The sequence below is a fragment of the Tripterygium wilfordii genome, chromosome 10 (genome assembly GCF_013401445.1).
Source record: "Tripterygium wilfordii isolate XIE 37 chromosome 10, ASM1340144v1, whole genome shotgun sequence".
Lineage (NCBI taxonomy): Eukaryota > Viridiplantae > Streptophyta > Magnoliopsida > Celastrales > Celastraceae > Tripterygium > Tripterygium wilfordii.
In genome coordinates, this window is record NC_052241.1 from 4,828,880 (window position 1) to 4,855,252 (window position 26,373).

The 26,373-nt window shown below is 36.9% G+C and overlaps 3 protein-coding genes across 4 annotated transcripts; 2 read left to right on the top strand and 1 right to left on the bottom strand.

The window, feature by feature from the left end:
- Positions 1–6,800: 6,800 nt before the first annotated feature.
- LOC120007907 (chromatin assembly factor 1 subunit FAS1-like) lies at positions 6,801–13,744 on the top strand. 2 transcript variants are annotated; one of them, XM_038858388.1, is made up of 12 exons: positions 6,801–7,506; positions 8,556–8,655; positions 9,590–9,737; positions 9,817–9,943; positions 10,204–10,556; positions 10,654–10,965; positions 11,294–11,375; positions 11,455–11,592; positions 11,999–12,412; positions 12,633–12,770; positions 13,163–13,208; positions 13,327–13,744. In XM_038858388.1, exons 1-12 carry the CDS (start codon positions 7,036–7,038, stop codon positions 13,488–13,490), a joined length of 2,493 nt encoding a protein of 830 aa, XP_038714316.1. In that variant the 5' UTR covers positions 6,801–7,035; the 3' UTR covers positions 13,491–13,744. The 2 variants fall into 2 exon arrangements, with proteins under 2 accessions (XP_038714316.1, XP_038714317.1); XM_038858389.1 differs by having other exon boundaries at positions 11,999–12,397.
- Positions 13,745–15,893: 2,149 nt separating this feature from the next.
- LOC120007497 (stearoyl-[acyl-carrier-protein] 9-desaturase, chloroplastic-like) lies at positions 15,894–20,154 on the top strand. The gene is made up of 3 exons (XM_038857757.1): positions 15,894–16,167; positions 18,291–18,792; positions 19,282–20,154. Exons 1-3 carry the CDS (start codon positions 16,049–16,051, stop codon positions 19,840–19,842), a joined length of 1,182 nt encoding a protein of 393 aa, XP_038713685.1. The 5' UTR covers positions 15,894–16,048; the 3' UTR covers positions 19,843–20,154.
- A 178-nt stretch (positions 20,155–20,332) lies between these two features.
- On the bottom strand, positions 20,333–21,051 carry LOC120007498. The gene has a single exon (XM_038857759.1). It carries the CDS (start codon positions 20,923–20,925, stop codon positions 20,365–20,367), a length of 561 nt encoding a protein of 186 aa, XP_038713687.1. The 5' UTR covers positions 20,926–21,051; the 3' UTR covers positions 20,333–20,364.
- Positions 21,052–26,373: the final 5,322 nt, after the last annotated feature.

Sequence of the window (26,373 nt, forward strand, 5' to 3'; positions counted from 1 at the left end):
AATAAATCTCCATTTTGTTGTGTCACACACAAAATAGAAACATTTTATATTATCTTACTATTTTTAAATAGTAATATTACAATAACATTTATACGTGTCACCCAACGACATTGTGTTTTTTAAGGTCATTTGCTCCAGTAGAAAATATGGGAAGGGTATTGTTTACAATGTTACTATTTTGAAAAATAAAACATATTAGCATTATACTCACATACAATAACACACAATTATAATGTTGTTGTTTTCAAATAGTAACATTAGACTATAATTTACCTATATTATAATGTTATAGAATAACATCTACCTATGTGATCACTACAACAGTGATGTTTTTACCAGCACTTTTAAAGCGTCGTTAAAAACAAAAAAGCGTTGTAAAAAGTACTTTTCGACGCTTTATAAAACGCCGGATAAGGGCCGTTAAAATAGGTGTCGTTGATAACATAGCGACGCTTTTTATGTAATGTCGCTTTAGTTCTAATTTTACGGCGCTTAATTAAGCGCCGTAAAATCAAGAAAAAGCGTCAATATCTCAACAATAGAATTACTGCTTTCAAGTATAGGGAAGCGTCGTGAAAATAGAATGTTACGACGCTTTTAAAGCGCCAAAAATTTAATACTTTATATATACCGGTGCTTTTTTAAGCGCAATAAACATTTAATATTAAATAATTTATATAATAGCCGATGCTTTAGTAGTACCGTTTCATATATAAATTTTTTTAAAAATATAATAAATCAAATATTTACAGCGGTTAGGAAAACATCGTATATAAATGGTCCTATAAGCAGAGCAACTTATTTAAGCACACCCCATTCAGAAAAACAAATGCATAACAGAAATGAAAATGCCCTACAGATATTGTGCTTTTTTAAAGGTCGTTTCTATAGTATGAAATATGGCAAAGGTATTATGTATAATTTATTGTTTTGAAATAGTAACATTATACAATCAAATATTATTACAAGTGCAGGTTGTTATCCAGACAATCCCCCTTGGTCTCCAGACAGTTGGAGCTCATTTGTGGCAGAGTGGCCTTCCTAGATAGCCGCTGGAGGAAGGCAGACAAGTTGTCCAGACAGGTCACTTCAAAGCTGTATTGAAACAAATTTTCAGTATTCCTAAAATTTTTGTTTTGAGAGCTTCTTTCTAGGTTTTAGAGAGAGTTGAAAAATATAATGAGGAGAGCTTTATAAGATCAATCATGAGTGAACAAAATTTAAATTTCTTGTGAGGTGTGATCAAGGCTTGTGTTGAGCAAACTTGAAGGTTGTCCAAGAGGCTCGATTTTCATCATCTAGTGGAATATTCACGCAATCTTGTGGACATAAGCTTATTATAGTTGAACCATTGAAGCTTGTCTACTCCTCTTCTGTACTTGCTTATTTACTTCCATTATGCTTGTGATTATTTCTTGTTGATAGTTATACCTTTGTCCTAGTTGGTTAAAGTCAAATATTGTTCATTGAGGTGGGATATTTTGTGGTTGTTCACCATACCCTAACAATTGGTATCGGAGTCGAGGTCATGTTCTAGGGTGAATTTACTCAAAATTTGTTTGCCTTAGTTGAAAGGGTTAATTGCTACATACAAGGTGTTCAATAAAATTCTTAAAAGTTGATTTAGGTGAATTGGGTTGATTCAAAGGTTGGGATAGCTTCTACAAATAGTAAGATGCATGTGGATAGAAGTTCAATGGGAAGAATGATTTTACCTATTGGAGGAGCCAAATAAAGAACGCATTGCTTTCTCAAAATTCCACAAGGCGTTGAATGGGAAGGTGAAGAAGCCTACTTCGATGATAGATGACGAGTGGTATGAGTTAAATTTGGAAGCAAAAGTGGAAATATGCTTGTGCTTGGATATAATTGTTGCTTATTCGGTTGAGGGGGAGACAACGGTGACGGGTTTTGGCTAAAGTTGGAATCTTTGTACATGTCTAAGAATCTCACAAATCGGCTCTATTTGAAAATCAAAAGGGTATAAAACTAAGATGGATTAGGGGACTTCTATCTGAGATCATCTAACAAGGTTTGTCAGGCTATTTCAAACTTGTAAAATGTTGATGTGAAAGTGGAAGATGAGGATCAAGTCATGCTTCAACTACTCTCCTTGTCGTAGTTCAATGAAAATTTTGTTCAAACCATGATGCTTGGGAGGGATACTCATACCATAGATGAAGTCATGGTGGTTTTGTTGAATGATAAGTTTCATCGATTGGCTAGTGGTGGAGGGGTTCAAGAATATAGTAAACTAAGGGTATTTGGGTGCACCGCTTACTATCATATCAAGGAGAACAAGCTGGCTGCTAGAGCAAAGAAAGTAATTTTCTTGAGATATGCGAAGGGGGTTAAATGTTATCATCTATGATTTATAGATGAGAAAAAAAATTATCATCAGTTAAGATGTTACCTTTGATGAGACTTCAATTTTAGTTTTGCCTAAAGCTAATGTGTCTAGTGATGACCTTGAATCTCAAGTGATTAAGATTGAAAGGTTTGTTGGTAGTACTAATCAGAAATAGATTCAAGAGGATACTAATATGGATGACGATGAGCTTGAACGTGCTTAGGATAAGCAATTGATTGATACACAAGGACACGAGCAGCAGGAGTAGATAGGTTTTTTGGCTTCTAATAGGCCAAAGAGGACATACAAGTCAGTTCAAAAGGTTGGGTCAAACGAACTTTTGAAGCACTATGGACAAACAAATTTGATTGCATATATGCTGAGTCGGTTAGGTAAAAACAAGCTATTCATGAAAGAGGATCATGTTTTCCGTCTGAGGAGGTCGCTATATTCGTAGAGTTGGTATAGCCAAATCACGTAAATCTTGTGTGCTCCTCTTCTCTATTTGCTTACTTATTTCTGTTATGCTTGTGATTATTGCTTGTTGATGGTTGTAACTTTGTCCCGATTGGTTAAAGTCGATTATTGTTCATTGAAGTGAGATATTTTATGGTTGTTCCACTGCACTATACCCCAATAATTTTGACTTACTTTCTTCAAAGTTTGTTGTTCTTTTAATTCTTCTATGTTTATCTTTGTCACACAATGTTAATAAAAAAAAGTACTATACCCACATGTAATCACACAGTTATAATGTTAATGTTTTGAAAAAGTGACATTAAACTAACATTTACCTATGTTACACAATGTCAATAAAAATATGATCATTCAAATGCGTAATGATCCTTTCCTCACATCTAGTGAACCAGTTTTCGTTATTTTAATTAAAGGTTATAAAAAAATCTTTCCATGCTCACAAATTAGTTCTGTTAAATTACTTATAGAACTGATAAGTACAAACTATTTGTTTCAAGTTGGACTGGTTCTAGGTATGTAGGTAGTTAACTACTTTTGACTGTAATATCTTATGATAATTCCTCTTTCCTTTCATAAGTAACTATTAAAGTCTTTTTGTTCTTAATCATATCTGTCTAGAGTAGTTTGTTTTCATTAGTTTTAATAAAATCAACAATGTACTATAATGATGTAGTAAATACGTATACCCTATTAGACGAATCAACCAAGTCATACCGAGTTGGAACTTGGAACTTCCTTCCTAGCTGGTGAGTATCTTCTTTCTTCTTGAACAGGGAACAAAGGTAAGTTATAGTAGAGCCTCGAGGGTGTGCTCGAGGGACCTCTTTGACGAATCAGTACAAGATTAAACTTGGGAGGATGGCTCGTTGCTCAGAACTCGGCCTCTTTCTTAGTAAGTAATTTAAAATGCAGGAGTTAGAATCTTTACCTGGTGGTGGAGGTCTCCTTTTTATATGAGCTAAGTCTTTTGAGTTGTAGTAGGAGGCTAAATGTGCCACCTACCTGTCATTTATGTGGATCTTGTGTGGAGACTCATGGGCATCTTTTCTTTGAGTGTATATGATACAGTAGAAACCCAGATTAATCGTTTCATGCGTGTAGGAAATTGGTGCGAGAGATGGGCTTGACCTTGTCTTATCAGACATGTTATGGACCCAAGGCATATGAGATAAGCCCATTAAGATACAAAGCCTCATGAAAATCAAAGATGGAAGTGTACCACTAATCCCGTATGGAGTTAAGAAAGGCAAGGAGGAAGTTTATTGCCAAAGAGGAAATCGTGGCATTAAATCAGCAAGATTTTATGAGGGAAGGACCTGCGTTTGGATTGGTTCAAGACTGTTACCAAAAGACCGATTACGACAGTTGACAGATGAGAGATTCAGGCTAGAGGGTCTGCAAGAGAGGAGACATATTGAAAGGCAGGAATTCATGGACCGATTGCAACTTGAATTCCATTAATTAGTTCCCATTCAAGATTTGCTGCTAATAACGCGGGACTACTGAGTAAGAGCAAATCGAGTATGAGCAAAATCCATGAAGCGATCCACCTCGCTCTAGCCGCAAAGAATAATGGCAATCGTGGAGAGTCAACTAAATGGATTAGGGAGATGATGAAGGCTTCAATCTAGGGCCTTTAATCGTGGGATATGATAGGAGGTAGTTACCAAAATGGAAGAGAGTTGCAACGTTATTTATAGTTATGTTCTTTACAAGAGAAGTATCATGTTTTGTACTTGAGAAAATTGTTATCTTGGAGTGATTCCTGCGTAAGAAAACCTAGAGAGTGATTCTCAAAGTTGTTGTCTTATTGAGCTTCTAGTTTTTAGTGTGATCCTTTGAATTAGTTTGCACCAGTATATTCTCCTCTGAGATTTGGCAAAGCATCAATTTTTGTACAAGTATAACATGGCCAGTCCTTCCGTGGCCGGATTTGTTTGCCTGGGCTTTTGGTCATCTAAAAGGTAACAATTTTAATAAAACTGTTGCCAAGCTTTGCTTATCATATACGGTGTATGACTTATGGTATGAGCGTAATACCATGACCAATCTTCAAGGCCTCTAGGCTTTTGTTGTGGATTTTGTTACTGAAATGGTGAAGGGGAAATTAAAAGCCTTGGCACCTTTCAAAGACGGCCATACGTACCCATGGCTTCTTAACTCTAGGGGTTTGGTATAACATGAGTTGCTGCAAATGGTTTTGGATTTTTGTTGGCGGATTTGGTTTAACTCGGTGTCCCTTTGGCCATGTGCTGCTAGTGGGCATGACTCTGCAGCTATTGTTAGGAATTACTTATTCATCTGCTATATGCTATTGTAACCAGTGGATATGCAGTTAGACTTGCTCATTGGCTTTGAACATTTTTGCAATGCTTTTGAGCTTCTTTGCTAAGGTTTTGGCATTAAGCTCTTCTTGTTGTCTTTATTTTTTCTTTTTTGGGGTATGCCCTTCGTATTTTTTTTAAGTACTCTCCTATAATTTTTCTTTGTTATTTTTATGTATCTGGACCTACAAACTAGGGGTGTACATCAAGTATTAAAACCCATACCCACTAGGTGACCCAGATTGACCCGAGCTTTATCAGGCTGACCCACAATCTTTTTTATTGGATCGGGCCAAACCCAACCCGATGAACCCTTAATAGAGTCGGGTTTCGGGTTAATTTTTTTTTTACTTTTCAGGTTATCAGGTAACCTGATAAAAAATTAGAATTAAATAAAAGATATTTGTATTTGTGAGTTACTTGGTGCTTTTAATGTTGGTTGGCTTGTGTTTCTCTCCATCTTTCAACGATGGGGGACAATGCAATGCAACCTTAACAAATATATATATACACTATATACGCTGATAAAGCCCAATATTTTAAGAAGCCCAATGCCCAATCTCAAGTTGATATTATTATTTACAAAGAAAAAAAAGGCTTGAAAATGGACTCCAAATTCTGGAACTTTCTTATCTCAAAAAGAGAGTTTTGAATCCATAACTTCAGCCATGGTAAGTTTGCTTATCGTGCTCTTAGATACTAATTTTTTTAAAGATACATCACTTTAGTCATGTCTGCAAAACCTAGAAATACAATATAACCCAGAACCAAAGCAAATCAAGAAGGAATATAGCAAGTTCGTTGAAAATGATGATGTAGAGGGAGAGGAAGAGATGCCACCGTTTCACGTGATTGTCGTACAATCGCCGAGAGGGAGCTGAAGACCACTTTTTCAGTGTTGGGAGAGATCGGAAGGAACTTGTATTGCAGATCTCCGTTTTTAATGCTCAAGAAAAGTGATTTTCTGACAAAAAAGAGTTTGATTTCATGATCTGTTTGAGGACTTTGAATTGCATATCGCATCTTTTCTCGACTTGGCGATTTGTTCCATTAATCTATTTGTTACTATCTCTTTCTTGCAGTCGATTTGAGAGTGTCAAATTAAATAGGGTGACCCGAACCCAAAAACCCGGTAATCCAGAGACCCGATAATCTTTTATCGGACCGAATCTTTATCTCTGAAAAATGTCGGGTCGGATCAGATCCGGTCCGATAACCCAGAACCCGGCCCGATGTACACCCCTACTACACACTGTCCCGCTCTCTATCTTCGGTTCTGGGCTTGACAGTTGACAACCACCTTCTTCTCTCTTTGGGCTTGGCCCTTCCTGTGGGCTTGCCTTTTGAAACTTTTATCCAATAAAGATGGACGCGTGGCCCGTAGCGGAGAGCATTCCCTTCTTCTCTCATAATAAAATTCCGCCTCAAGTCAAAAGGCGCCAAATCCTTATCTCCCTCTCTCTTGGCGGGAGAATTAAACCATTTATTTTTCCAATCCCTAAAATGGAAATAATATTTTATTATTAACCAAAAATATAAAATATGTTCCCCACTTTTCAAGTCTCCACAAAATAAACAAAAAAAAAAACTTTTGTAAAATTGAAAACTATATAAATTACAAAATAAAGAATCGAAGCAAATTAATAGTCTTCTTACGCTGAATATCCAAAAATGGCAAGAGAAAGAAAATAAGAAAATAAAAGTTCGCTCAAAGCCCAATAAATCTGACGAGGGAGACCAAGTGCGAGTGCTCTTCGATTCTTCAGATTCTCGGTTTTCATCTATCAGGCCGCTAACTGGAGCCCTCAGATCCCTCAAACGCCGTTGTTCTCTCATTTCAATTGCTGATCTTTTGTAGGGTTTTGGAGTTCGATTCTGCAGGAAATGACGGCGATGGTGACGGCAATCGACGTAGACGATGATGTGAAGGACGTCAAAATTAACGCCAACGACCAGCCCAAGCGCCCACACAAAAGAAAACGACTAGCTTTGGCCTGCAAACTGACTTCTGAACAGAAGGAGTCGCAAATCGAGACGTATCGGAAGGAGATCGAGGGGCTTTTTGGGTATTATAGAGAAATGATGCTGGAGAAAAGGTTGGAATTGGAGTTGGGTGACGGTGGCTCTCTCAACGCCATGGTTGCGGTGCTGTTGCAGGAGAGTTGTGACCCCTACACCAGATTGACGGAGGAGATATTTGGGAAGGTAAGGGAGAGGTTGGGGGATGGGAGTGTCACAGTCGCTAAGGTGAAGACCGCGGTGCTTTATGTAGGGCAGAGGTTGGCGTACGGAGTGCCCAAAGCTGATGCCGACATTCTGGAAGACGAGACAGAGGCGTGCCTCTGGTGTTGGGAGGTAGTTGATTTATGGGTTTTGTTACTTTCGTGATTTTTTTCGGAGTTTCGTGAAGGGTTGTGTTTTAATCAACGCAATTGAGTGAGTTTTTACCAGTCCTTCAGTTGTTGCATAATCAGTGCTTTCACAATACTGTTTGTGTTTATTAGCCATCTCTAATTGCTTTTTTATTTTGCACTAATTCCACAGTGTTGATATTCTTTCTTGGATTGTCATAGTGAGGTGCTTCCAGAATGATTTCTAATAGATTTTTTTTTTGTTTTGCTTTCTTGGTGATTGTCTTCAGTATGATTTTTCTGATGTTAGGAGGTGTTTATCTAATATAGTTGGGTGAATTTTACATCAGACTGTCATGATTTATCTGTTTGTGTTTGCGAATTTGGTCCGGGATTGACATCTTTACCAGTTTTTGGAGATGAAATGCATTACACGTTTTGTTCAATCAGCTTATGTTTGTTTGTCATGTGTGTGTTGCACTGCATTTAGAATTGCTAGACTCTAGATGGTTATGTTTTGTATGTTTTTTTTTTGCTTTGTTTATTTGTATTTATATCGTTGGAAGAATATGTTAGTTTAGGTCTCTTTTGAGTACAAAAGATGTCTATTGGAATAAATTTGATTGCTCATTGTCGTAGACTCTTAGTAGTCTGGGTATGTTATTTTCAAGTTTTATACGTTGCACACGTTTATTATTCGTTGTTCTTCAATTGAGTTATTTGTTTTTATATAATTTATCACATCCGTCATTAACTTTTATCTTTACATTTCTTCAAGTTGCTTCATTCCTTATTTGTACTTGATTATTGCTGTTTCGGATCTTCCATGCTTGTTGATGCATTTAATCCAGTCGTCCCATGATTTACCTCTTAAGTTCATAAATTTAATCGTTTCTAACTTTTGGATAAGCATTGTTCGTTTGCTAGATAGATCTTCATTCCTAATATTTTTTATTCGACTCCTTTATATTTACTGCGGTATTTATGGTAAACCAATCAGTTCATTTTTAGTTTTTTTTAAATTAATTCGTTCATTCCTTACTTATTTTGTAGACAAGGGATGTAAAGTTGATGCCTACATCTGTACGTGCTGCACTGAGAATTCGGCGCATTTGTCGGAAAAAGATCTATGAGAGGATTAACGCTGTTTCTGGTCTGTACTTGTTTTCTAAAATGTTTTACTTACTGATATTAGTTGCTCATTAATTTTAATTCAAGCCATATTAATTTAATTTTTCTTAGTTGTATTTTTTTTTTTCCTTCTAGGTGTTATTTCAATCCTGTTTATTTAGTGACGAAATTATTAATAAGCTTACATACTGCAAAAGGTTGATTTGATACTTGGGCCATGTCATGCATCTCATGGCTCCTTTGTACTTTGATTTTTTCTCATGTGTTGTCTAATTGAACGACTTCATTCTTAAGTCGATGTATGTTTTTGCTGCCATCGTAAAATGTAAGTTATTTTGGTCTCTGCATCTCTCATCATAACCATATCAGTTGGCTTAATAACCTTCTATTATGTTCCTGTAATAGGAGTATGGAAAATAAATCCGGTAAATTAATTTTCCTCTGATAATTGATTGTTAGGAATATAGGCTTGCCAGTGATTCAATTTTCTTGTGAGAGAGCATTGTTATTGTGGTTGAGTTGCTTCATTGAATTTGAAACCTAAACTAGAGCTCACCAGTTCTAATAAGGGAAACAGCTTCTCCACGCTGTGGGGGTAGGGTTGCATACCGCTTGCCCGTCTTGGTCCCTGGTGCCACTATGAGGGCATTGTACACTAGGTGGTGTGATATTTTAAATGATTTTCTCACATATTGGATGGTCTATGTACTTAACGTAAGTGAAAACTAATACAAATTAACTTTAGCTGGCTGCTTGTCTTCCTATGGGCATTTCATATGTTTTGGGCACCGTTTTCCTCTCCGTGGACAGTGGTCTGGTCAACTATGAGAAATAAGTAGTAGTTATAGTCGAGACTCGAGAGTCATAGCAGCATGTGCAATTCCAAGAGTTGTTTCAGTAATCGATATAAATGATTTCTTGTTGAGTGGGTTATTTATTTTTGTGGAACATTCCAGGGATGATAGAGGCATTACAGAAATCAGAGAGTGATCAAACTTATGAAAAATGTTTGACAAATGCAATGGAAAAGCTTGTGAAAGTGTTAAGTGAGGCACAGATTCGTTCGCTGGTGGATGGCAAGTTGCAAAAGAGTGGCGCAGAAATGTATGTTAGTGGTATGGCTTTACTCTTCTTTGCTGTAAGTTTTATAAATTATCTGAATTTTGGTGATTTGCTGCCATAGCTCTGTGAAGGAAGAAGTAAACCCAGAAGAGAAATTACTAGTAAAGCGGCTGGAAAAAGATACCCGAGAAGCTGAGAAGGAGAAAAAGAGGATGGAGCGTGAACTGAGGAAGGAGGAGTTGCAGAGTGTAAGTGTAAAATTTGTAACTTTTTTATCTGAAGTTGTGCCTAATTAGATGATAGAAAAACTGAAAAAAACCTTTTAATCTGTTTGGGAAGGAGTTGCAGGTTAGGTGTTCTACATGATGAGATATTTATAAAAGAGTATATTCATCATCTTCTTGATTTAATTGGGCTATATTTACTGCAAATTCTGCTTTTGATTTTTGAAAATGTGATAAAATCTTCTTCAATGTCACATCTATATGGATCTTGGAACTTGTTTCAGGAGAAGAAGCTGAAGCAGTTGCATAAGGCAGAAAATTATGAGAGACATCAAGGAAAAGATGAGTCTGAAACAAAAAAACAGCTACGAAAACAGCGGGAGGATGCTGAAAAAAGTCAAAGACGACATGAGAAGGAAGAAGCTGAACTAAAACGGAAACTTGCCATTCAAAAGCAAGCTTCAATGATGGAACGCTTTCTAAAAAGAAGCAAAACTACTTCGCCAGGTCGAAATGACCACCAAACAAGCAAAGCTAATTTGGTTGCTTCATTGAGCAAAGACCGTGAAAGTATTTTCAAGGCAATGGACCATGTTCTTTCTTCAAATAATGAGATTAACACTGATGATATCCGCAAGTAGGTTTTTTTGCCTCAACTTTTTAGGTTACTTTTCTCCAATGAAGAAAATAAAGAAAAAGCAAGTTTAGTGGGCTAAAATTGTTCCACTTTACAGGTTACATGTATCTTCTTGGCGCTGTTTAGGTCATTCCATTCGATCAAACAAGAAACAACATTGGGGCATGCGGCAGAAGCCAAAGACCAAATTATATGAACTGAAGCTAACTACTAATAGACTATCTTGTGATTTTGGCTTGAGCTTGGAGAAGCTTGAAAATGGATGGGGAGAGCAGACCCCTGCTGATGGATCATGCCCTACTGATATGGCTTGTTCACCTGATGTTAGAAAGTACAGTAAGAGGAAGCAATTATTCCAGTTTGATAAAAGCTGTAGACCAGCATTTTATGGTGTTTGGCCTCACAAAAGGTAAGTTGACAAGCAAAAGAACACATGGAATCCCATTTTTCTTATGTATTTCTTGTTCACTCTGGGTAATTATGTTAAAGGATCAGTGGACTTGGTTTAGCGAAATCCTCTGTTATATCAACTTTCTCTATTTCTCATATACATTATGCCAATTATATGCTTAATTCCTTTTACAGGAGGAATTTTGGGTTGGCATTTCTTAATTAATAATATGTTCCTCTTCTTCCTTCTTATAGATTTATAGTCAATCCTTAGAGCGCTATCTAGAGGTAGGTATGCATGGCTTGGAATGTCTGATTGATGACTTGCATATGACTTTTTTTCTCAGTCTTGTTGTTGGAGCACGGCACCCTTTAAGGAAGGACCCAGACATGGATTATGATGTTGATAGTGATGAGGAATGGGAAGAGGTATCATTTGAGTAGTAGAATTCTAATTGAGACTGAACATTTTTTCAATGATATCCTAAAGAAGTTCCCGTATTTGCAGGAGGAACCAGGTGAAAGCCTCTCTGATTGTGATAAAGATGACGAAGACAGTTTAGAGGAAGGACTCCCAAAAGCTGATGAAGAAGATGAAAGTGAAGATGGCTTTTTTGTGCCTGATGGCTATCTCTCAGAAAATGAGGTATGAAAAATGAGATTCCCATGCTTTTTGTGAAGCCTGAGTTCATGTATTTGTGCTTTGTTCTTTACACTGGTATGATGCATTCATCAACTAGCAAATGCAAAAGGCGGTCAATATTATATAGTTATTTATATTTGATATACTAAAATTGCAGTACTCTCTCTCTGTCATATATTGTCATTCACTCATTCACTTCATTTTGGTCCATTGATTTATGGGCCTCAATAATGTACAACTGCTTTTATGTCCCTGTCATGTAATTCTGCATTTTGGAGAAGCCAAATGCATCATTATTCAGGCAAGCCTTACGAAATTAAAGAACCACATCCCCTGTATCTGTCATTTGACAAACTGGTGAGTTACTTGACCTGCTTGCTTGTGATAATGGCTGTCCCTCTATTTGCAGGGGGTACAAATTGACAAAAGTGAGACTGAGTCTGCAGTCGAGGAGGCCCTGAGTTTGCCTACTCCTATGGAAGATTCAAAGACACTGGATTTTTGTGCATTGCTTCAACAGCAGAAGCATCTAAACAATTTAACTGAGCATGCACTTCGGAAAAGTCAGCCCCTTTTTATATTAAATTTGATGCACGAGAAGGTCCCATTGTTAGCTGCTGAAGATCTATGTGGTACTTCTAAACTCGAGCGGACTTGTTTGCAAGCTTTGACTATGCGTCCATTCCCTACTGGCCCACCTGTACAGATATCAATGGACAACATGCAAGCTGAGGAGCAAGATGTGTCCCCATCAAATGGAAAGGATGGTGCTGTTCCAGTTTCCACTATGGATGTCCTACCAGACTCAGATATGCCTACGTTTGTAAGTTGTGCATCTGAATATAGGGTTGAAATCAATGGACATCCTTGGATTTCTGCAAGTTTTAGTCACCCGAGATTGAAACTAATGCTTCATCAATTCCTTGTTTGTGTTATTACAAAATCCCCAGAGTTGATGATAGAACAGATGTTCTGAATTTCCTTTGTTTTATAGCGCCAATAGGTTGTGCTTCGTAACTAACATTCATCTTGCTGATCTTCAGATCTCTGCTATTCATGCATGCTCACAGAGTATCAATAAAGTTGTAGAATCCTTACAACAGAACTTCCCTACAGTCTCAAAGACTCAATTAAGAAATAAAGTGCGTGAGATTTCAGAATTCACTGAGAACCGCTGGCAGGTTTGATATTTTTGTTCGAGTTATAATTGCTTCTTTGACGATGTTGATACTCCCTATGTGCTTATGCGCATTTTCAGAAGCACTTCTAGCGGAAACCCGTATAGCTACTAAAAATATGTGTAGGAATTTGGGTTATATACATCTATTGTGTGCATTTCTGGCGATGGAATGAGGATAGCTCTAAAGTAATTGTTGATGCACATTGCTCTGTGGAAACAATTCGGAATATGGTCTAACGTGACAATATAGTTATAAATTTGATCAAGACCTGTGAATTATTCTGGAGCTTTGAAGTTGGTGGTTAGAAATGGTCACACTGTGTATATTTGACAATTATGCTCCGATTGTGGATATTAATCTAGTTTTGGTTTGTAAATCATCTGTTTATGCAGGTGAAAAAAGAAATTGTGGACAAGTTTGGCAAGTCAATTTCACCAGGTATTATTTGCTTCCCCGCATCATAAGAAACCAGATCCATTGTGGTAAATTTATTGTTTTAAGGCTTTAAGCAATTTCAGTCCTTTTTGTAATATAGATGTATAATTTTAATTGGCAGAGAAGAGTGGAGGGAAAAGAAAAGGTATTGCTACATTTTTCTCAAAAAGGTGCATGCCTCCTGCTGATAAAGGTAACGATGTCCATGGAGCCTCTCCACAACCATCTCAGAAAGCCGGATCTGCTGTTCGAGAAGAGGAGATTTGCACTTACAATAATATGTAACTTCTTTTTTGTTTTCACAGTTGGCTTTTCCCATACCCTTCGGTGTAATCTCAAATCCCCACTTGTAAAATGGATTGTCATACAGATTGTGAATTTGGGTTTGGCCAAAATGTTTTGATCACCGCATGAGCTCGGATGGGAGCTGCCAGCCTGCTATTGTACAAATTCAATAGACTTTCAAATATAGAGAGTGTTCCTGTTTTGAGAAAGCTATCTGAAGGCTTCTTTTGAGTAGGAATAATGAAGGGTATTAATAACGGGTTTCTCAAGGACATTTGTTAAGGACATTTGTTAAAGATTGATTACAATATGTCACAGGAATAAGTATATTAGGTGTGATGAATGCTAGGAGTAATTTTAAATTTAAAATACATTATATTTCAAATTTCAATACATCTTTTTCGGAATAGGGGGTTGGAATCATTCTAATTGATTTTATAGATCTAAATCATTGGATGCATTTTCAACCCCCAATGCATTGGATGTGATAACTATACATGCAATGTATCCAACTCTGTGTCAATGGAATTAGTTGGAATGATTCCAGCGATTCTCATCTCATATTTTTCATAACGGAGTTGCTAAATGACCCCCAACAAAAATGGTTCTAAGTTAACTGAAGTGGATGTGTCATGCCACATAAGATCCCACATCACGAAATTTGTTTCTATATAAGAGACACACACACTCTCTTTCTCCCAATTTCTCTTTTCCCTTTTCTCTCTCCTCTCTCCTTTTCTCCTTCCCACTCTCACGGGCACCACCATTGTCCACCGAAACTCCTTTGTCCGACCATCGATCGGAGCTGTTGACCCATTGAATAGAAGTGCTCGACCACCACGATCATTTTTCGACCCTCCACACCACCCATCGCCGCTCGTATCGTTGGAAAAAAAACATTCAAAGGAGGAGGTAATTGCCGCACAAATCGTGTCGATCCAGCCACCTCCGGTGACATCTCCGACAACTGACCTTATATTTAGACTCTACACATCGAGGTGCACTTTGCCTACCCATTTTTCGCCCAGATAACTGTCGAAATCCGACAACCTAGTTTAGTTCAAATTACATTGTTTAAAAACAATATAATTCATCGATCCGTGCATCCAGCCACCTCCTGCAACGTCTCCAGCCACCTCCACCTCTACCTCCAGCAACAATGTCATTTGTTTTCTCACTTCTTCTTCTTCTTCTTTTTTTTCATATTTTGAAAGTTGCACTGTATTGAAAACAATGTGTTTGACATTGTTACCTTGTTATTCTTGAGTATTTTTTCTCCGGCTTATAGATGACAAAAAATTAAAAATTACATTGTTTTGATAAATTTGACAATTTACATTATTCTGGAATTTGGACAATTTACATTTGTTCTGAAAATTACATTATTTGGATGAATTTGAGAATTTACATTGTTCTAAAAATTTGATAAAAAACAATGTAATCACACGTCTGTGTGCAAAAAAAATAATGTAATAATAGGTTTGTATGGAAAAACAAAAACAATGCAATATCATTCATTCTTAGCAAAAAAACAATGTAATACCATTTTTTTCGATGTAATTCGTGAATATGAATGATTTATTTGTCTATTTGTGATTAAATGAGATATGAAGAAATAATGGAAGTGTGGGGGAAAAGGAAAGTGAGAAATAAAAGAGAGAATGCTTGATTTTTAAATTTTAAACAAAAAAGAATGGAGAGAAAAGAGAAATTTGATTTTCAAAAAAAATTATCATATCAACAAATATTGTATGTCAGCATGATTATGTAGCCATGCCATCTAGACTTGGGACCACTTGGGTTAAAAAAAATATTTGACCATTTAACATTTTCGTTTCTATAATGACACTTATTATTATCATTTTTCAATGAAAAATGAATGCTAATTAAATTGAGTTGTATTAGCGACCTACTTTTTTGGGCACATAATTAATTCAATGTTAGTCCTAGTGTGCAGGGATTGGTGTCAAACCAAACTGAATTTTAATAGAGAGAAAGATGGAATAGACTAGTCCCCGTGAAGACCAAAGGATGCAAGCGGAATAATTCCCTTTTCTTTTTGTTATGTTCGTTGCTGACGAGAAAAACAAGGCGTCCCACCCCCTGTTTCCTTTTAATCCATTTGCCTACCCCTGCCCCCTGCCACTGGTTTTCCTCTCTTTCTTTTTCACCATTTATTCGGTGTTTGCTCTCTACTTTATTGTTTATTGGTTTTCCCAAAAATATACACACGTTATCAAACTTTGACATATATGATGGTGTCTTGCATCAGGAAAAAAAAAAAATAGTGAAATAAAAAAATAATTCAATAAAATATGAGAGTGGCAAATATGTAATAAGGTTAGAACTGAATGGCTCTTTTGGATCAAGCGTGTTTATATGTAGACTCCGCCATCACGCTCTTCCTAGCATCGCCACGCCTCCTCCATTTCTGTCTTGGCGTTCTCTCGTATCTCTGCTTCTGCTTGTACCAAAGAGAGAGATACTCTCTCCCTTTTCTCTTTCTCTCTGTGTGTGGTTGTGTGAAGAGAAAAAAAGGAAAACAAGGAGAGACGGAAATGGCATTGAAGTTCAACCCAGTAACCTTCCCCTCTTCCCCATCATGTTCATCATCCTCCCGTCTCAGATCTCCTAACAGAGTCTTCATGGCCTCCACTCTCCACTCCACCCCCACAAAGTGAGTCTCTCCTTCCATTGCTTTTTTTTTTTTTTTTTTTTTTTTGTGTATTTCATCAATTATTGATTATCTTCATCTCCTTTCCTTCCTGTACCTCATGCTGAGAGACCTCGAGTTGATTGTTTCCGCTTTTCCACCTCTTTTTATATTTTTTTCCTTTGAAATGGCTTCTTGTCTTTCCGTATTTCCATATATGTTATCCAATTTGCTCGACAAGGACTCCTTTTATTGATTAATCGCAAGTTTTTTTTTTTTTCTCTTAATGTATAAATTTTCTTTGCTTCTCTTGAATGCGTGAATGGTTGTTTATTTCTATTGGAAAATACGATTCCTTTGCGATTGTATTGATTTGGGTTTCTGTTTCTGGTGTCGCTGTTGGCTTCTTGAGATCTCCATGTCCAGTAAAGGCAGTTGCGTTTTTGTCTTTTTGTGCAAATTCATTGGGTTTGTTCTGTTATGCTGGAAATGTATTTAATTTTTCTTGGCAAGGTGGATTCTACTTTTTTTGATAATTTGTTTTTCCTTTGGTTAATGCGGCCATGTCTACTTGTCGCCAGAGAAGGTTATTATGCACTTATCTGCCTTAATCTTCGAAAAATTTATAAGTTTTAAAAATTTTGATTTGGTCGTGATTTTCTATTTTATCCCTAGAGTAGTTTATGGGTGCCTTGAATGTTTGTTGGGAACAAAAAAAATTATATATTTAATTGTCTTTCTGTAGATTGCTTATGGAGCTTATATGTTTTTCTTTTTTAGTTTCAACCCATGCATAAATTAATTATGGTCTTCTAACTGGTAGGGTTAGGTCAGATTGTCTGAGTTAACTTATTCTCTTAAAACTAGGCGCTGCAGGTGCAGAATGACTAATTTTCTGTCCTGAATTTTTATACCCTTATTTTCTTCCATTTTGGTGTAAATTTGTTGTTTGTTTTTCTTCTTTTTTCTTCCAGGACTAGGTCTGGGTTTGATGTGATTGAGATTATCTCATTTTTTTCTTATATATGATGATCTATGTAATTTTGGCTTTGATGGCTATTTTGGAAGAAAAAGATAGGAGACAGAAAAGGGCAGATGATAAAATGTAAATGTTTGCTATCTTCCCTTCATGTGAAAAAAAAAAAAGGCATACTGGTTTCTACATCCGGTTGTGAGGCCAGTATATACTTTTTTCATTCATTCCTGCAACCTTGTTTATTTGTTGTGCTTTGTATTTGTGATATTACCATTTGCCGAGATGGTTCGATGGTCATGAATAGAAGTTTTATATATTTTTTTCGACTTTGTCTATATTCCAGCATTCGTCAGAATCTGGCTATGATGAGCTTGGTTAGCATCTAGGAATTTGGTAGCTGAATCTTTGACCTCTGTTTTTCCTTTGTTGGTGGTTGGCCTAGTTTGGTTGTGTTTCTTCTTGACTTGTTTTCGCCATTTTCCTTGTCATCTTACCGATAAAAAAACTCTCTCACCCGCTGTTGTTTTAATAAATAAATAAATACACACCCACATAGCCTCTTCCAAATGTATAGTGTCCTATATATGGTTTTTTTTTTAAAAAAAAAAATTGTAAAAAAATTTATTAGAAATAAAAGGTACCAAGGTGGCACTGAGGTGATCAAGGGATAATTGTTCAGGTGACCTAAAAAATGCGGGTACATTCTGCTCTCATTGAAATCACATAGAGAAACGTTTGTGCAGATCATACATTAGCATATTGTTAATTTGTATGTTGCTAAGTGAATATGGTTTGTGGTTTGTATTATCTAACTGTTCATCCCCCCTCCCGGGGAGAAAGATAGGGGAGGGAGGATGAACGGTTAGAGAATGGATGTGGAAAGGAGACTTTGACTTTGTGCACTTGTAATCTGTGTGCATTAACTTAATTTCTGAACATAGTTTTGCCTCTTACTACCACCATTGCCCTAGTCTGATGGTATACTGCATTCATGTTCTGCGCTTAAACATGGTGCCTGGTATGAGAAGAATGTATCGGTTGATCCATCCTGATCCAGGAGGAGAGTTTCCTTGTCTAAATCGACATGGGGACTTTAGAATCTGCACAGCTTTCAGTAGCGTCGTCCATTTCAGTTGCCTATTATTTACTTAATTTCCTTTATTTGTTGTAGAGAGGTTGACAATTTGAAGAAGCCTTTGCCTCTCCGAGAGGTGCATGTTCAAGTGTCTCATTCCATGCCACCAGAGAAGATAGAGATCTTCAAATCGTTGGAGGATTGGGCTGAGTGTAACATCTTGGTGCACCTGAAGCCTGTCGAGAAATGTTGGCAACCTCAAGACTTTCTGCCTGAACCGGAGTCGGATGGATTTTTTGAGCAAGTGAAGGAGTTGAGGGAAAGAGCACAGGGACTCCCTGATGAATACTTTGTTGTCTTGGTGGGAGATATGATCACAGAAGAAGCCCTTCCAACTTATCAAACAATGCTCAACACCCTGGATGGAGTTCGAGACGAGACTGGTGCAAGCCCTACTTCTTGGGCTATCTGGACAAGGGCATGGACTGCTGAAGAGAATAGACATGGTGACCTTCTCAACAAGTATCTTTATCTTTCTGGACGGGTTGACATGAAGCAAATCGAGAAGACAATTCAGTATCTGATCGGGTCAGGAATGGTGAGATCTTCTGCCCTTTTATCCAGTTAATTTACTTATCTCATTTTTAAAGTTAGGTAACGTCTGTAAAAGTGAGACTCGCAACATTAGTTTCGTGCGAGAAGAGTGCTTCTAAACATAAGTGCCTTTAGTAATTACATAGTTCAACTCGAACCATGACGACCCATCTTGAACACAACCTTTGGAAATGTTAATTGCACACAAAATGTTCAAAATCTTGTCCTGTCCTAAAAGAAGCAGGGCGCTTGAACCTGTTGTTACCAAAAACGGCCCGGTTGCCTTAATCTTAAGCCATTTTGCATTTTTGCTTCGTACACATTCCTTGCATCAAGTGTTTTCCCAGCTACTTCCCTTTTCTCGTCAATGTTGTATTGGGTGCATGGTAGAAGTAGAACTTCTATATTGCATCTGATATGCTAATCATAATATCTGCAATGTAAATTCTGTTATTTAGTTGATCTTGTTATTTTTATCTGTGTGGTTCTTCAGGATCCTAAGACGGAAAACAATCCCTATCTTGGTTTCATATATACTTCATTCCAAGAGAGGGCAACCTTCATCTCACATGGGAACACAGCCAGGCTAGCTAAGGAGCACGGGGATGTAAAGCTGGCACAGATATGCGGGACCATTGCTGCGGATGAGAAACGCCATGAAACTGCCTACACCAAGATTGTAGAGAAACTCTTTGAGATTGATGCTGATGGTACTGTGTTGGCTTTAGCTGACATGATGAGGAAGAAAATCTCTATGCCAGCTCACTTGATGTATGATGGTCAGGATGATAAGCTGTTTGAACATTTTTCAGCGATTGCCCAGCGGCTTGGGGTCTACACTGCAAAGGACTATGCTGATATTTTGGAATTTCTGGTGGGAAGATGGAACATAGAGAAGCTGACAGGTCTTTCTGGGGAGGGACGTAAAGCTCAAGATTTTGTGTGTGGATTGACCCCAAGAATTCGAAGGCTGGAGGAGCGAGCTCAGGGAAGGGCAAAACAAGCCTCCACTGTGCCATTCACCTGGATTTTCGGTAGAGAATTAAACGTTTAGCGCTGTGTCAAGTCAAAGTAAGTATGTTGCTTCCTGTTGCTCGCATCTCATCGGCCAACCCAACCCAACCGAACCAGTCTCGTTTCAATTTCTCAGTGGTGTGTGCCTTCTGTTCTGGTTTGTGTTGTAGATATCTGTTTTCTTGAGCTGGTCACACCAAGATCAACTGAGGATAAATGTAAGGACACAAGCCATAGTAATTAAGCTGAGTATGTATTGTATGTTTTCTTGTCTCTCTCTCCTTTTCAGCCTCAGAAACTAGAAACAGCTTGTGTTCTGTTGCTTTTTATCAATAAATTGTTTTTTACTCAAGCGTTTTATGTTGATATAACAAGGCTATTTAATATAAATAGCATGTTTTTAAGTAGAAATTACTGCTAAAATGCACAATCCCCACATGAATTGATATCAAAGTCACACAAATAAATTGAATGTAGAAATTAAACAGTAATATATATATATATATATATATATATATATATATATATATATATATATATATATATATATAGCAGAGAAGAATTAGACTTGGAGAGGCCATGGCCAGTGCTTCAAATCCTCATCTTGCTGCCCTTTGGCACTCCTCTTCACGGCATTGCCACCACTAACATCGCCTTCAACATAAGCATAGTACTTCAAGAATAATGCAAGTGTGAGCACCACCCACTCCAAGCAAAATATCACCACACACAAGCCGCCAGCCAGCCTCAAGATCACCACTCCGTCGTCCGCCCTCACATAGGACTTCAAATCCCCAAGGAAATCTACACTCCTGGTGAAGATCAGCACCGACACTGACCCTTGGAATATCGCTGTCAGTACAGTGGCTACCATGTGAGCTGTATACCATCTGCCCGTCCCTGAGGATGCTGCGATACAGCCGGAGACAGCCCCTGCGATGGTGGTGATGTGGAGGAGAATAAAAAAGAAGCCAATGATTGACGGCACCAATCGAAGAGAAAGGGTCAAGAAGATGCAACTAGAGGCTGCACCCAAGAGAACGTAATTGCAGTAGAGGAACACCTTGTGTGTTCTGTAGTGCGATGGAGAGCCATCAATGGAGGATCTCAGAGACAAACCCATCTCGAGAAATACTTGATTTCTTCTTTTCTTGATCAAATTTGGGACTTCTTTTATTTGAGTATGTAAAAATTGGATTGACAGCGAAATGGGTGTCTAGGTGGGCTTCCTGGGATTGAAGACAAGTGACACCGGAGTGAAGAATTACTTTATAAGGGAGAGGGCTAACGGTCATATTTAGAGTTGGGCATGTGAAATTATGACCGTTGCCGTTGGAGATGAATGAGGGCAACGGCTATTTTTGCTTTTGAAAGGCCACTTTAGTGTTTCAAGTCTTCTTCTATACACAGGATTTTGTTTTTTTATTCGAAGGTATACTGTATACAGTACACTCCAACAAAATAGTGTAAAAGCTTTTTTGGAATGAAAATGCTAAACTCTATAACTTTTTTGTCCATAATCATAAATATTCTAGGTGGCATGGTGAATCAGCATGCCACGTAAACATGAATTAAAAAGAAAAATGATATAGTTCCATAATTTTTAGGCTTCATAATGTCCGTAATCTTTGTGGCATGCCAACTAAGTATATCACATAAATTACTTTTAAGAAACCCTATGTCTCAAGTGTCTCACATTCATTTCTCCGCTTCTCTCTCAATAGTTACTTTTTCACTTTTTTTTTTACAACTTTTTCTTCTCTCTTCTCTCTCTTTCTTTTGTAAGCATCATTCTCTCTCATTCTTTCTGCTTCTCTCTCCTAAAAGTTTTGCTCTCTCTTTTGCTTCTCTCTCTTATAAGATTTCATCTGAATGTTGTAGCAACCGACAATATAAAGTAGTGGTGGTTTTCGATGATTACAAGCTGTGACGACGTAGAGCTGCTGGTGGTTTGATTGCTGTTAGAGTATCTTCTCCTAGTGGGTTATTACGTTGTGCAATTGGCAATGTATTTAGCCTAGTGCAATTCTCAGTTGCTTATTACATTATACATTTGGCAGTGCATTTATCTCATATGAGTATTAATTGTGCAATCGACAGTGTATTTATGCCAACACTCTATTGTTACCAAAGAAACCCTATATTTTATTTCATTTTCATAGTGTAATAAGGTACCATGAATAATTACATTGTCCCAACACTCTACTATTACCAAAGAAACTTGTTAAAGGATTATCATTATTTCACCACTCTACATGCTACATAACAAATTCAAACAGTGAAACCTAGTAATAGACTATATCATGACATTAGACTTCACTATCATCACAGAAACTTGAACTCACCTCCTCATCTTGATAATTACGTTTTTTCTTGACAGTGTAATTAATTTGTGATAGTGTAATAACGCACCTGAAGCATATCTTCGACGTGGGTCTCCATTTCCAGCAGCCGTTTCGGTCGATGAAGGGTTGGGCTAGGTGCTCCTCATCTAGGGAATACTATGTTTTGAATCTAAGAGAAGAGAGGAGAGAGAATATTATGTTTTATTTTGATTTTTTGAAATTTAAAAATTGAAAATACCCAATTAGCTATCCACCCAGCCACACAATCAGCATGTCATGTCATTATAGACTATTATGTGCCCTACATCTAGCTATGGATATATATGTGCTTGCTAACTTTTTTGCGGCTTGAGAAACAAAAAACTGCTGATATATGTTTTAACAATATATCGGACGTGGTGATTATATTTATATGGAGCAGAGAAATAGTAAATTTAATGAGAGTTTCCATCTATTTACTAATTATCATTCTAAAATGCACAGATATTACTAAGGGTAACTCCAACAAGGAAATGCATAATGGGTATGCATAGTTGTACTTTGCACACTTGAATAGTTCTATATTAGGGATGGCAACGGGTCGGGTACCTTTCCAATTAGTAAATACCAAAACCGTTTCCATTTAAGATACTCTATACCAAAACCGTTCCAAAACCATTTAAAAATCATTTAAATTTCCAAACCCGGAACCGTTCCATAACCGTTTACTATCGGGTACCCGTTTACCATTTAACTTTTAATATTTTTATTTTTTTCTTTGATGATTATATTAATATAAATTAATATTGAGTATGATTTATATTAATTATGATTTTCTAATTCAAATTAGTCTAATTTATAGTTTTATTAGTATGCTTCTATAAATATATGCATTTTAATATGCTTTATCATGTTATAATTTAATATCATAGTAGTATACCTTTATAGATTATTTATAATATTATTACTATAATGAATTTTTTTATTAAACGGTTCCGGTACCCTAAACCCGACACCAAAAACCAAACCCGACCCTAAACCGTGACGGGTTTGAAAACCAAAACCAAAACCGTTTCCAAAACCTATAGGATCGGTTTTTGGGTTTTAAACGGATCAGATACCCTGCGGATAGTGCTCGGATTGGTTTTTTTTGCCATCCCTATTCTATATGCATATCCATATGTATATTTTAATGGAATTTCATTCCAACAATCATCATCATCATATCCTATATATAAAATGGAAAGCATGAAAATGCTTCCCCGTGATTCTCGGATGACACGTAGGAGGCTCTCGCACACGAGAAAAAAAAATATTTAAAAAAAAACAAAACAATGCTTCACCTTCTTCACGCAAACCTTTTCCTTTGGTTTAATACTGATTCGTCGTTGAACCACTGAATCGTAGTGTGTGACATACGTTAAACAACATGGGAATTCAACTCGGTTAATGAATCTGAACCTTGAATCACAAAACCTCCATTTTCTTCGCCTCTTCAAATCGTTGAATGCATCCTCTTCTCTTCTACGGTCATTGATCTAGCGATTATGATGTCCAAATATCCCCAAAATTCAACCCGCTTAGCCGTCTTTCACCAGTGCGCCAAATGGATTTGCGAAACCATTGTCAGTGTTCCTCCTTGCAAAAAGGAGGCTAAATCATCATCTCCCTCACTCTTTCTTTCTTTTATGATCATAGTTGCTTCTGAAGATTTTTTATGTGCACCGACGGGGCATCCAGAGTTTTACAAAACGTGTTGCTCCCAGTCTCCTTCGTGTAGGTTGATAGCTTCCATATATTCTGGATCATAGGGTTCTTCCGTCGTTTCCTCTACTTCAATTGATTCTGTTGGGATCCATGATCATTGCCAGATTGATAGGTGTGTTCTTCATCTTCCTCTGTGCTTTGTACCATTTTTTCCATTTCATCTTTTTTAATTGGGAATTTATTTTCTGCTTTAGGTGCAGGAGAGTATGTTAGAATACACTATATTTTTTCCCTACAATCTTAATTCTGTCTATTTCATCTTTGTATAATTGAACTTGACTCCCCCGCACCACATCTAATATTAGTCAAGTTATTTTTCAGGAACAAGTGACTGAGGATTGCTTGGAGTCGAAACTACATGGTGAGAAGGTAGTTCAATGTTCCTTCTTTTTCTTTTTTTTGGATATCAAAATCGATTAAATTTGATTGCATGAATTTTATTTTCTCATTCTTCTGAAACATTGAAACATCATGTGTCTTCTCAAAATATCTATAATTGATGTATGCTTCTCTTGGATTCTAAGAGACATGAGTAGTCCTATAATTGTAAGGCCTTCTGATCCAATATATATGATTTCATGATGAGTTGTGTTCTTTGTGGGAGTTGGTATTGAATCTTGAATATATTTCTCGATCTGTTGAAAAGCAATGTTGGATTCTAAAATTTCATCCATTATACCACCAAATTGACTAAAGATGAGTTCAGCATCAGTCGCCCCTTCCACGAAAAACCTTTCCCATAGCCCTTCCAATGCAAATTCAAGTATTGAATTTTTTCACATTGTCTGATTTTGCTTTGAAGGACCTCACATTAGGTATTTCATAATTACGTAACATGCTGATATCCTTTTAAATGTTCAGGTCTTGAAAGAAGGGGATGGTCTGAATCCTTCTCATTTCTTTGTAGTGTGATCTCTGTGAATTGAACTAGAGAAAGCTCTCTTGCATCTTATTAGCACTACCATGAAATAGTGAGGGTGAATGTTTATTGATTAGGTGGTCCTCCATCAGTGACGTCAGCCAACTTATTTTTTGAAAGCCTAGGAAAACCCTTAGTCTAAGCAAGAATGTCCATTACAACCAACTTGAAAGGAAAAGATGATCCTCCAAGAAACATAGTTAACAATGAAAATGGAGATGTAGCATACGACCATTACCATCGCTTCTTGGTGCTTACTTTTGCATCAATTCACCTTTTAAAGCTTTTGATGTTTCTATCAATTTTAATTTTCAAGATTTTTGAATATTAAGATATTGATCTCATGCATTCTCTTTGTGCAAATACATGCTAGTTATCAATTTCGTGGAGCATAATCTTACCCTTTATGTTGGCAGAGTCATAAATATCTAATGTTACTCTTGGTCTATTTACGAGGAAGATTTAGCGGAGTTATGCAAGTGGGATCAAGCTCCATTACAAAATCATAAACAATCTCTCAAGGGTCAGTACTTTGATTTTTCATAAATTACTTCTCACTTTCTTTAGACTTTGATTCATGTTAATGGAAATGACATTTTCAATGCAGGAACAGAGCCATTATTGAATGTGCACCATCATGACTTAAAACAATAACTGCAGGACAAATATCGTTCTTAACTCAGCTCTCAAATGCAGTTATCCCTTTTGTGGTTCTAAATTCCTCAACTTACAGGCTTAGAAATTTGGTTGCCACTCTGAAAAGAGTTTCTGATGCCATTAATTAACTTCTGTGCTTAGTTTGATGTAATATTTGTGCTGACAATATCAGCTTATGTTTTAACTCGATTTATCTTACTAATCAAGTTTTCCTACTAACTAAAAATTTCTCTACATTTTGTATTTGCAATGCGGTGATGCACACAATTTGTCATTTAATATGTTGTCTATATGTTATATTTTTTGTTAAATGATCACTATTAGAATGTCCACTGAGTGATCTTTATCAATTTATTTTAATTTTTGACTTGATCTTTATTGTTAAGGAACATTGAATTCTGATGGATATAACTATCGAATGGTGTAGGGGTTTCAAACACTTTTTCCGAAAGAAGTATGTTAGAGACTTCAGACTACCTTAAAGATGGTTGCCTCTTGAGACACTGTCTTATTGGTACATGATGTGGATTAAGTACCTTGGGAAGAATTAACATTTTTTGGTTGGTTGCCCTTAATGGTGAGTGAATGTGATGCAACACAGGATGCATTATCAAAAGTTAACATCTGGAAGCTTCTCCCAAGGCACTGCTCCTGTGCATTTCCTATTCACTCCAACAGAGGTTAACTTTCGTCTTGCTTATCATACTAATTGCCTTTATGATATAACGTGTGATCTATTTTTGTTAATTTGGTAGCATTATACACCATTTAAGCTATCAGGCATCGTAAATTCATTTTAATTGATATACTTATCAAGAATTTTGGGTTTCTGCATCTTCAAGTATCTTTTGACAAAGTTTGTTTGTTGTGTGCAGCACCGCTTTTATCTTTCTTATTTTGTTAG